Here is a 12263-nt window from a genome sequence, read left to right as displayed (position 1 = left end):
GGAAATTAGTGTACCAGGGATCTTGCAATCCACGCTCTCTTCACACACGTCGCTCAAAAAAAAAAAGGAGACCAAATGTTTAGTTTGTTTTAGTGTGTGTTGCGTCGATTGTTGTGTGCCGTTGCAGCAGCACTAAAGGCCAAATTTTGATTTGTTATTTATGTCAGGGATGTTGGAAATTTTTTTTGTTTAGAAATCGTGAAAATGATGGGTAAACCCAAAAGAGTTGGAGTTTTCAGTTAAACAAAAACGAAATTATTCAAAAGTTTGAAAATGGTGCATCTGTTAAATCTCAAAGGAACCATTATAATGTTAGTTACCAAACCATACGCAACATCGTAAAAAATAAAAGGAAGATATTAGATTTAAAATCGACATCATAAAAAAATATAGGAAAGCTATTAGACTTAAAATCGACATCGCAAAAAATAAAGGGAAACACAGTATTGGACATGTGAGTAAGTTTTTTCGATTTTTATCTATCGCCATATTTTTTACGTAGGTTGCTGAACACTTTTCGATACAATAAGTCCCCAACTTACGCAACTACAGTTTTGCGTAAATTTTTTTTCACTCAATTTTTTTTTTTTTTTTTTTTTTTTTAAGGATTGTAAAATTTAAAATAAATAAAATAAGCAATCAATAATGACGATCACGGCACGCACAAACTACAAGTGAGATATGGAGTAACAAGCAAAAAAATAGGAAAGAAAAAGATTCTTACAATTTATTTATGGTTTTTTTTTTTTTATATGACTGAAGATTTCAGTGAAGGGAACATATTTCACCATAATAACGTAAAAAACCACACAATTCCAGTTATCAGTATTATTGCAAATGCAATAAGATCGAGTTTACTACCCGTTTATAATTAGATGCAAGAACAGAAAAGCCCAGTAACTTGGAAGGTGCAAATTGTTTAATGGCAGTGACCTCCAAAAATGTGCTTTAGTAAAATGTGAGTTGGCGTAAGCTAATAATAATGTGTGAAGTTAACCATATGAAGTTCTTTTCAGAAAATTTCATTTTGACCGTTATCATGGTGCCAACTAAGAAAAAGTGACAGTGCTACTAGTAAATCTATCAACAAAAGGAAAGCCATCGATTTGGATCAGAAAATTAAACTAATAAGGATGTACGAAAACGGCCAAATATTAACAAGTATTGCACGGAATTCAGATTTGTCAATAATAATATAGTAGCAGTATGTTATTAGTCATTCCCGAGTTACGTAAAACTCAACGAAGTAAGAAGTCCTGGAATGTATCTCTTACGTATGTCGGGGACTGTTGTATTTTTGGATTAACCGGGAAATCGATTATCCTGGATTTGTTTTTTACCATCTATCTCGGAAAATCGAGTCTACTGTATGTTCACCCATGTCTTCAGACTTTTCAACGTGATCAGTATCGTGACTTAGTTGACCCCATCATGAATAATTAAATAACATACAGTGGAACTTCTCTATTACGAACTTCTATTTAACGAATTTCTCTATATTACGAATTTTTTCGCAAAACATTGCACCTTGAAACGAAATTACATGTAAAATTAACCCCATATAGCGAAGTGTTAGTCTCTCTATAACGAATTTTTAAAAATATACGACCTCCTTCCCTCCGAAATTACGCATTAGCATCTGGAATTAATCATTCTTTTAGTGAATACTTGTGGTCATTGACGCCCGTAGGAAGGTCTTTGTTTCATTTTTGTTACAGTTATAAAACCAAATGGGTTTTCTTAAAAGTGGTCATGAACTTTACAATAAATAGGATAGATTTGTAAATTGATGTTGGCTCAGGGGAAAACGAAATTCGCTGCGGTAAGCCTTTAGCGTGCTGCGGCGGCAATACATAGAATGATGCCATAGTCGATTTTTAGTAACGAACGCCTACTGAGTGACATTCGCTTCTCACCTCAACCGTACCACGTGACCTTTCTGTCAATCATTATATGATATGTCCGTTCTCATCTAACTGGACTCCTAGTAGATGGTTTTCATGAAAAAAAAATTTTTTTTTATTTAGTTCTTTTAGAGCAATTTGTCATCAATCACATAGGCTATATGCTCTTGTATTTTTTTTTTTTTTTTTGAAAAGTAACATACAGCATACATTAACCGTAAATTTTATATATGAATGAAAGTCGTATATTTCTTCAAAGTGATTGATAGGAAAAGTCACGTGATACTGTTGAATTGGCAAAGAAACGTCATTGAGTAGGCGGTACCTGTACTAACAATTCACTATATGGCCAGCGCAGCGAAGTTTGCGGTGTATGTATCGGCAAGAGCTACAGTCCAGTGATTTTTACATTTGGGGAAAAAATGTCGAAGAGAAAATGTTTAAGTATTAATGATAAAGTAAAGATTCTTCATGATATTGACCAGAGTTTTAAGAAAAAAGATATTGCGGAGAAATATGGCATACCTGCAAGCAGCTTATCTACGATTTTAAAAAATCGAGAATCAATTTTAAATGCAATTGAAGGAGCAGCAGACAAGAAGCGAATTAAGTTGTGTATATACGAAGATGTTGATAAAGCTGTTCTAAAATGGGTGCAAATGATACGTGAAAAGAATATACCAATATCGGGTCCAATAATTAAGCAACAAGCTCTGAAATTTGCACAGTCCCTGGGACATACAGAATTTAATGCGAGCACTGGGTGGCTAGATAAATTTAAGAAGCGCCACAGAATTGTGGAAAAGGTTATTTGTGGAGAAAGTGTTAATGTAAGTGAAGAAGATTGCAACAGTTGGAGGAACAATACCTTAAAGAAGATTTTGGAAGAATATGAACCTAAGGATGTTTTTAATGCTAACGAAATGGGTTTATTCTTTAAATGTTTACCGAATAGAACTCTTGCTTTTAAAGATGATAAATGTTTTGGCGGAAAACAAAGCAAAGAAAGAATCACTGTGCTAGTTGGAGCAAATATGACAGGAAGTGAAAAATTAAGACTTTTAGTAATCGGAAAATCAAAAAACCCAAGATGTTTTAGAGGCACAATCTTTGGAAGTTGACTACACCTTTAATAAAAAAGCATGGATGACCAGTGATATCTTTGAAGACTGGATATTAAAACTAGACAAGCGTATAACAAAAGAAAAAAGGAAAATCGTGTTGGTAACTGACAACTGTCCAGCACATCCTGCCAGTATTTCTGCCAAACTTAAAAGTGTGAAGTTATTGTTTTTACCACCAAACGTGACGTCAAAACTCCAGCCAATGGACCAAGGCATAATTAAAAATTTTAAATTTCATTATCGAAAGAGAATAATAATGAAGATTGTCAATGCGTTATGAGAAAATAGAAACTTGGAAGTTACAATTAACCTTAGAGATTGCATCTCTGAACTGGCAAAAGTTTGGACAAACGATGTCACTGAATACACTATTCAAAATTGTTTTTCGAAAGCGGGATTGGCATCGAATGCAGAAGTCGAACATCAACTGGATGAACAAGATGAACTGCCCCTTTCACAACTGAAAAACTTTTGGAAAATATTAGAATCGTCCGGAAACATCGAAAATGAAATAACACTGGATAGTTATGTTTATGTAGATCAAGACCTGACTACAACAGAACATCCAAATGAAGATGAAATACTGCTGAACAGTGTTAGACACGACCATGATCACGAAGAAATTAACGATGACGCTGAAGACACATCAGAACAACCCGTAGAAAAGCCAACTCGTGAAGAAATGATTAACGCTTTTAAAACGGTTCGTATGGGTCTACAGTTTTGTGAAAATGTTCCTGATAATGTTTTTAATGCTCCGAACAAATGTGAGGTTTTCTTTGAGAATCAGACATTTTTTAATTGTACTGTGCAAACGAAAATTACGGATTTTTTTTAATTTGTGATACTTACTGGCGAAAATTGTGTAAGCGTAATTTAAATAAGTGTTTTTGAAATAAAATACATTAAAAATAAATGTAGATTCATTTTCATTTTCTAATTAAATAACAATTTCTAATAAAAAAGATATTCTCTGTATAACGAAATTTCTCTATAACGAATTTTTTCGCTGGATTTATAGAATTCGTTATAGGGAAGTTCGACTGTATTTTGAAACCTAATGCAGGTTTCAGAAACTTCTTTCCAGGCACTCACTGTCATGAAGTGTATCTAGAAAAGTTATCTGCTTTGCGATATCAGATGATGTTCAAAAACCATCATCTATAGACTGGATGATCCTTCGCCTCATATCTGATCTATAAAAGGTCTTAAAGGTTTTTATTATTGCCTGGTGGAGAAGTTGAATCAGTGATGTGCTATTTGAAGGTAGAAAAACTAATTCAATCTTTTTCAAAATCAACTTTGGATGAGCTGGGCAGTTGTCCAAAACCAATCCAATTTATTTGTTTTTCTTATCCAATTGCAAATGCCATTTACAAAGATAATCTTCAAATATTATCTTTTTTGGGGAAGTACAGATGCTGTTATGTGTCCATTTCTTCCTCAGGAAAGAGTTCCAAGACAATCATCTTATGCCTCCTTCTCCATGTGATATCCATATTTTTTTTTAGGTAATGTGTAAAATATGTTAGCTGTCTGGCGGCACCAGAGGATTCCCCCATCTCCGTGTTGTGTACTCTGTGGAGGCCAAAGATTTAAAAGTGTGTGGGATATGGTTATGTTCTGTTGTTTCTCTAACCATTCACCCGTTGGACCCACCATTGCCCACGCTTAGCCAAAAGGAGGCAGGTCAGGTACACCCAATAGATAGTTTATTTTGGTACTCTGGCAGGCACTACCACCTAGTTTCCGAAGATTTCGCCAACCAACCACCCAGCTGGTGGTTGGTTGGTGGAACAGACTTCCATCCCTTGTGGTGGAGGTTGATAGCCTAAATAAGTTTAAGGCTCAGCTGGACAGGTATTTTGAACGAACAGAGGGGTGAAGTGGAAGTGGGTTTTTTTTTTTTTTTTTTTTTTTGGCTGATGCTGCATAAGCTTGCTTTCTTGCATCAAATGCCTCTACTAATGCTAATGCTAATTTCAGTGGCAAGGGCCTTAAAAAAAATGGGGTTGAATGCTGAAGTCAGAAAAGACCAAAATGGAATTTAAGCAAAGTTGAGATAAAATTTTTGGCTTTGGCTAAATGTGCAACATTAAGTATGAGGCGTACTTGGTCGATTTAGTTAGAGTAAAGTGTGATAGTTGTCTGACGGCACCAGGGGTTTCCCCCATCTCCACGTTGTATTCTTTGTAAGTGACACAGAACTCTGTGGAGACCAGAGATTTAGAAAGTGTGTGGGGAGTGGTTTGTTGTGTAGTGTTATGTTCTGTTGTTTCTCTGACCAATTAGGCATTGGGCCACTTTTGGGGCCCACACTTTGCCAGGAGGCAGGACATGCACCCAGTAGATTATTTAAGTACTCTGGCAGGTCCCACCACCTATTTTCCAAGGATTTCAGTGGAAAGGGGAGGTTGAACACTAGAATTTGGAAAGGCCAAAATAGGGTTACGAGAAAGTGGTTGAATTTTTTGACACTGATTAAAATTTGGCAGCATTGTTAGGGGCGTACTCAGTCGGTTTAGTTAGAGTGGGGCGGGAAACAGGTAGACGATAGAGTAGGCATCCGCAAAGAGGTCAGCGGGGACGAGCCCCACCAGGCAAAGTATAGAGGAGGAGACACAGAGCAGTTTCCTCCCTCCCCTGCTTGAGGATGGGGTCTTAAAGGGTTTTCTTTTCTTATAGTTTATAATAATTTATTTTTCCTGTTAGGTTATATATATTTTTTCATTTTTTCACTCACCCATTCATCTCTTTCTCACACATCAGGGGGGGATGCAATGGTGTGTAATGTAATTTAAATACCAATACTTAATAATTAAGCTAAATAAGAAAGAATATTAAAGTTTAAAACTGGGGTTAGTGTGAACTTAACTAACATTTATGGTTTGTGTTCTTTTTCTCACACACTTACACTCTCATTCATTCTTCTGGCTTTCATTTCATTTGTTCGACTCTTGCTTTCTGCACTGTACTCTCTGGGCAACTCTATTATTCTTCAGTTGTGGTGCAGGCCTAGCCGCAAGTTTTTTGCAGGCCAGGGGAGAATGCAGTCATAGTGTTGTTAGTAAATGTTTGTTAATAGTTATTATTAACTTTGTATTCTTTCAGCCAATTACATTTGCTCTTCCACTCATTCACGCTCTTTCCCTTGTGCTGGGTCTGTCTTTCTTTCACCAAAACTGACATTTATTCGATTTTACCATAATTCCTAATTCACTCTTTCACTCAGTGACCAGCCTATTCATTCTGTCTTTCATTCTACATTGTATCACCTTGCTACCAGCTTACTGATATTTTTCAGCTAATCTGCTTCCCTGGCTGCCTATACATCTCCCTCCCCCACATAGTTACTTATTTGGTTTGGAGACCCAGGTTCCTACACATGGCAGGATAGTCCTAGGGGGTACCCAGGTCAATCCGGTTTTGTCATGTCAGGGCATAAAATACTGCTGTCCTGACAGTTATTAGGTCATTGTCTGGGGTGTGGTGGAAGACGTGGGCAATTTTAACTATTGATTATTATTTAATTGCTGGGGGGGGGAGGCTGAACTGCCATTCTTTGGATAGTTCTTTTCAAATACTTTCTGTGTGAAGGTTGTAAAGGCTTTATAATTTTCCTCTTCTATAATGAATAGATGTTCTTCTCCCCTTGGAAGGTGGCCAATCTGTGCTATTAGCTGTGTTCTGGGGATGTCATAATTATACATTCATATAGAATGTGTGCCCAGTCTTCACTCTCACCACAGGTGTAATCTGGGTCATCAGTCAACCCTAAAGAGGCTAGTTTTGCCTTTAGGGAGCCGTGACCTGTCAATATGAATGTTGTAAAAAGTCCAGGAGCATACCACTTAGGCAGCTTTGGGCTGACCATTGCCACCCCTGGCAGAAACCTTTTGGTAACTAGACCTCTGGTTTCCTGCTTCCATTTTGTTAGCCATAGCTCATGAAGCTTTGTGGCTATTTTTTTTCTTTCAGCATTGAAGGTGCTGGCTGTATCAAGGGCTATCCCCAGAAATTCTGTGGGTATGCCCTTTTTAAGTCTACAATACAAGCCTCTTTTGGCTACTTCCAGATAATGTGGGAGAGCTCCAGCCAGCAACTGTAGCACAGGTGTGCTCACTGTGAGACATGCTCTGGTAATGGTGAGAAGTATTGTCCTTTGTATTGATTCTAATTTATTCCTATTTCTTACTATGGCCGAGCAGGCGAACCACGCACCGGCTCCATAGATAACAACAGGTAGGAACATTGCATGGTATATGATTGACAGAGTCTTTCTTTCTTTTGAGCCCCCAGTCTGATCGACTGATCCTGGCAATCATACCTACATAATTTCTCACTTTCTTCGCCAAGTAGGTCAAAATGGGGATAAAAATTAACTTTTTATCTACATTTGACAAACTTGGCTACTAGTTTAGTTAGAGTAGTGGAGGAGACTGAAGACTGGAGGGACAAGCAGAAATATGGGGACTATAGGGAAGGCATCCTCAGAAAAGTCAGTGGGGGCCGGCCCCATCAGAGAGTGGGAAGATGGAGACCCATCTCCCCCCCACTGCCAGAGAAATGGAATAAAGGCACCACACAAGGGAGCATAGTAAAACACAAATGTAAAGTACAATATATGGGAACAAGTAATCCCAGAGTAACGTATCAACTCTGTGGTACTACACTGACAGTAGTAGAGAATGATAAGGACCTGGGGGTAACTGTGCAGGCAGATATGACGTTTTCTGAGCAGTGCCCACAGTCTGCACGAGTAGCTCATAGTGTCTTGTCAATGATATACAGGAACTTTTCTAGCAGGGATAAGGAGGTGATTATCCCCTTGTATAAAGCAATGGTTAGGTACCTTGAGTACTGTACACAAGTCTGGAGGCCTCATTTTAAGAAGGATGTAGAGCTGTTGGAATGAGTACAGAGAAGAGCAACAAGATTAGTGAATGGAAGAAAGGCTTAAGTTTTGCAGATTATAGTGTCTGGAGACTAGGCACCTGCGAAGTGATCTGATTGAGGTGTATAAAGCCTTGAATGATTTGAGCATGCTCAATGTTCATGGGATTCTTCCTCTTGCTCAGAATAATGTTTGTTATTTGGTTTTTAGGAGCATTAACAACTAAGGCCATATTGCTCCGGGATATGCGGTGGTCATTCCCTGACCTTTCCACATCCTCCGTATTTGGTGGTGACGAGCTCGAACCCCCGTCTAATCAAGAAGCGTGTGCTATGCACTGCTGCTCCTTCCCACCTGGCTATGGAGGTACCTCTCAGAATAATCACCTGAGAGGGCATAAATTCAAATTGAGGAAAGACAGCTGTAGGATAGATGTGCAAAAGTTTGCCTTTAGCCAGCGGGTAGTTGATTGGTGGAACAGACTTCCATCTTTTGTTGTGGAAGTTGATAGCCTAAATAAATTTAAGGCTGAGCTAGACAGGCATTTGGAATGAACAGAGGGGTGAAATGGGAGTGTTTTTTTTTTTTTTTTTTTTCTAGCTGATGCTGCATAACCTTGCTTTCTTGCATCGTACGGTAACGTCTCCCTGCTACCGTCTGAGTTGGTTGGTTTATTTGCATTAGGTTTCACTGCTTTACTTACCTTCTGATACAATATGTTCAGCTCAGCCTTAAGTCACTGTATTTGTTTTACTTCCAACTCTGGCATGCTCGTGAGTATGCAGGATGGTCTTCTTGGCAGTTAATACAAGTGGGTTTTGTGGCTGAACATGCTGTAGTTTTGTGGTCCTTTGCAGCACATCAAGTACATGCAAGGGCTTCACAACAGATTATTTGCGAGTGTCCATATTTCTGGCACTTTATAAAATACCTTAAAGGATTTGGTACATATGGACACACCCGACAGCTAATGTAACCCACTTTGATCTCATTAAAAAATGTTGGTGAACTAAATGTTAAGATGATGTTTCTAGTTGGAACAGTTTCCCATCCCTATGCATGAAGTTCATTTCACAGATGTCTCTCCTTGGGGTTTTAATTCACAACAGAATCCCTCTTCTGTCATTTCCATGACATCCCATTCAATGATGACACCTCAGGATGAGTTATTAAGCGATAGACATTCACCCAATAGATGTGGGCAAATAGATCCGATACTGTTTCGCTTTCTTGTCTTTTCACTGAAGAGTTTCTGCCATTTTGCTGAAGTAACATCAACAGGGTCATCTTCTAATTTTTTGGATAGGGATAATAACGTAATCCCTAAATAGGGATAATTTTTCGGATAACTTTATCTGAATTCATGGGTATTTTTTTTCTTCAGCACCTGGACTCCCCACCCACCACAAGGCCAAAAATAAATGCCCACTACCTTGGTACACAATAAATGCACTCAGGAGTGGGACATCAGGGCTACACAGACACTATACCTGCACAGCCGCCAGCCTGAATCCAGTCCCTTGGACCATGAGAGTAGGGACATGGTATTGACATGGTTGATTCTTGCAGGCAAGCCCACTAGCTGACTGATCCTGACCAAGCCATCCAGAACCACTCAAAGCAGAGGCCAAAATGGTGTTGAAGCTGAACCCCCTAAACCACCAGGATCCCTCTTTCTGAATTTCCATGAGTTGCAAAGATGCCAAATTCCTATGATGGTAGCCTGGAACCTAGGCTGTGGGCGCTGGATCCCAGTGATCCAATCTGGAGGACCAGCAGCATCACTGGGATGTCCCCTCACCACATACAGGTAACGATGTTGAGGGGCACTGATGTCAAAAGTATATAACCCAATATAATATGAAATATGAATTGTAATTTCCCCATTAAATAGCCAACTACTTAAGTAGTTATAAATTGGCATCATTAAGTATATCTCATATTGTTCACAATATGAGATATACTCATATTGATGAGGAGCCAATAAGCTCGAAACAGTGCCGTATGGGTGATGGTATCCGCTGAGAATAAGTAACAACAGACTTCTCCTATGTTGAAGCGCTACTTATTTGACGTAGTGAAATATTATGATAACTTGTAAAGGTATTCAGGAATGATATACAGGAATTTTTCTAGCAGGGATAAGGAGGTGATTATTCCCTTGTATAAGGCAATGGTTAGGCCACATCTTGAGTACTGTATACAGGTCTGGAGGCCTCATTTCAAGAAGGATGTAGAGCTGCTGGAACGGGTACAGAGAAGGGCAACAAGATTAGTGAATGGAACAAAGAGTTGCTCTTACAAAGAAAGGCTTAAGTTTTGCAAATTACAGAGTCTGGAGACTAGGCACCGGCGAGGTGATCTGATAGAGGTGTATAAGGCTTTGAATGGTTTGAGCATGCTCAATGCCAATGGGATTCTTCATCTTGCTCAGAATAATCAGCTCAGAGGGCATAAATTCAAATTGAGGAAGGACGGATGTCGGATAGATGTGCGGAAATTTGCCTTTGGCCAGCGGGTGGTTGGTTGGTGGAACCGACTTCCATCACTTGTTGTTGAAGTTGATAGCCTAAACAAATTTAAGGCTCAACTGGACAGGTATTTCGAGCGAACGGAAGGGTGAAATGGGAGTGGTGTTTTTTTTTTTTTTTTTTTTTGGCTGATGCTGAATAAGCTTGCTTTCTTGCATCATATGCCTCTGCTAATGCTATTCACAATATGAGAAATACTTAATAATGCCAATTTATAACTACTTCAGTAGTTGGCTACATACAGAAATAATGCAATTGCACTAACTTGTATGCATTCATACAAATTATTATTTATTTATATTTTTGGATATTACCTGGCTTTGGCCACTGGTTTGTGCAGGGGAACCTTCAGGATCTTCCAGTTCTGGTGTTGTATCATCACTTTCGGATTCTGTGTCAGACCTGTGAGCTTTAAGAAATATATACATAATTTATATAATAATACATTTCTATTAATACATATAACATGATTAAAATTGCAATCAACATTCATATATTATTCTACATAATGGATTAATACACTGAATAGGAATTACAATTTTTCAAACAGAATATGCTATTATCCATCTGATGTGCAACAAAAACCCTTACTAAAATTCATAAAACACATAAATAAGCTGGCAACATATGCATTTCACAAACACAGCAAGATTAGCACATCGGTATTAGTTTTAGCCAATGGGCACAAGGAAGCCACAAGTTTTTATCGTACCAGCCAAAAAAAAGTAGATAAGAAGATACGAATTATGCACTTCGCTCCTCGCAGAGATGACTATCCAGTTGACCACTGAATTTCTTCAAACTGTCAGCCTCAACTAGCTGTGGAAGCAACTTGTTCCAGTAACCAACAACTCAGTAGGTAAAAGAAACTTCCTACAATCTAGTCTAAACCTTTTCCACTTTAATTTGATTGATATTGATATTTATTAGTTAACTGTAATTTGAATTTACAGTTCCTAGTTCTGGTATAGTTCATAATAGTGGCATAGCGTTTGGGTTGGGGTGCCAACGGTGGTTTCAAACAGCTGCGCTGTATACTCTGTGCAGTAAAATGGTACTCTTTGAAAGCCAGAAGTGTGAGTAGTGTGTTGTTTTATGAAGCGTAAAATGTGTTAGTGTAAAGTGTGTTAGTTGTCAGATGGCACCAGGGGTTTCCCTCATCTCCGCATTGTATTCTTTGTACGTGTGACACAAACCTCTGTGGAAGCCAGAGATTTAAAAAGTGTGTGTGGGGAGTGGTTTGTTGTGTAGTGTTATGTTCTGTTTTTCTCTGACCATTTAGCCATTGGGCCCCTATCGAGACCCACTGTTGCCCACACTTTGCCATGAGGAGGCAGGTCAGGCATCCAGTAATTATTTAAGTACTCTAGCAAGTTCTGCCACCTAATTTCCAAGGATTTCAGTGGCAAGGCCTATATATATATATATATATATATATATATATATATATATATACAGTCCATTCCGGTTATTTGGGACACATTGGGACTAGTGCATTTTTACCCGATTAAGCGGCTGCCCCAATTATCCGAAGTTTCACATAAATAGTTAAAAATACAATGTACCCCCCCCCTTTACAATTGGTTCACTGTACAATCAAATACCGTTACGATGGAGTCACCATAGTAAAGCACCGTTCACTATACGATGTGCAGTAAGCGCCGATCATTGTGATCACGTTTGTGAATTGAATTTTAATTCTATTAAACAGTGATTCTAATTAGCAAAGATAGGAGGAATATTATCCACAGGCTATAAAAGCAAAGATATATTAAGCACAAATTTACCCTTTATTACTTTACCAATTAAA

General features: G+C 38.3%; 1 protein-coding gene across 1 annotated transcript in view; it reads right to left on the bottom strand.

Moving 5' to 3' along the window:
• The window catches only part of Nacalpha (nascent polypeptide associated complex protein alpha subunit), a 91842-nt gene that overhangs the window by 21945 nt on the left and 57634 nt on the right, over positions 1-12263 (bottom strand). The window contains exon 3 of the mRNA XM_090375254.1: positions 10768-10862. Coding sequence (XP_090231380.1) covers positions 10768-10862 — 95 coding nt within the window. The remainder of the gene's footprint in view (positions 1-10767; positions 10863-12263) is intronic.

The sequence above is a fragment of the Mastigoproctus giganteus genome, chromosome 6 (assembly GCF_048544385.1).
Source record: "Mastigoproctus giganteus isolate SK-2022 chromosome 6, ASM4854438v1, whole genome shotgun sequence".
NCBI classification, from domain to species: domain Eukaryota; kingdom Metazoa; phylum Arthropoda; class Arachnida; order Uropygi; family Thelyphonidae; genus Mastigoproctus; species Mastigoproctus giganteus.
This window is presented reverse-complemented; position numbering and strand designations above follow the sequence as displayed.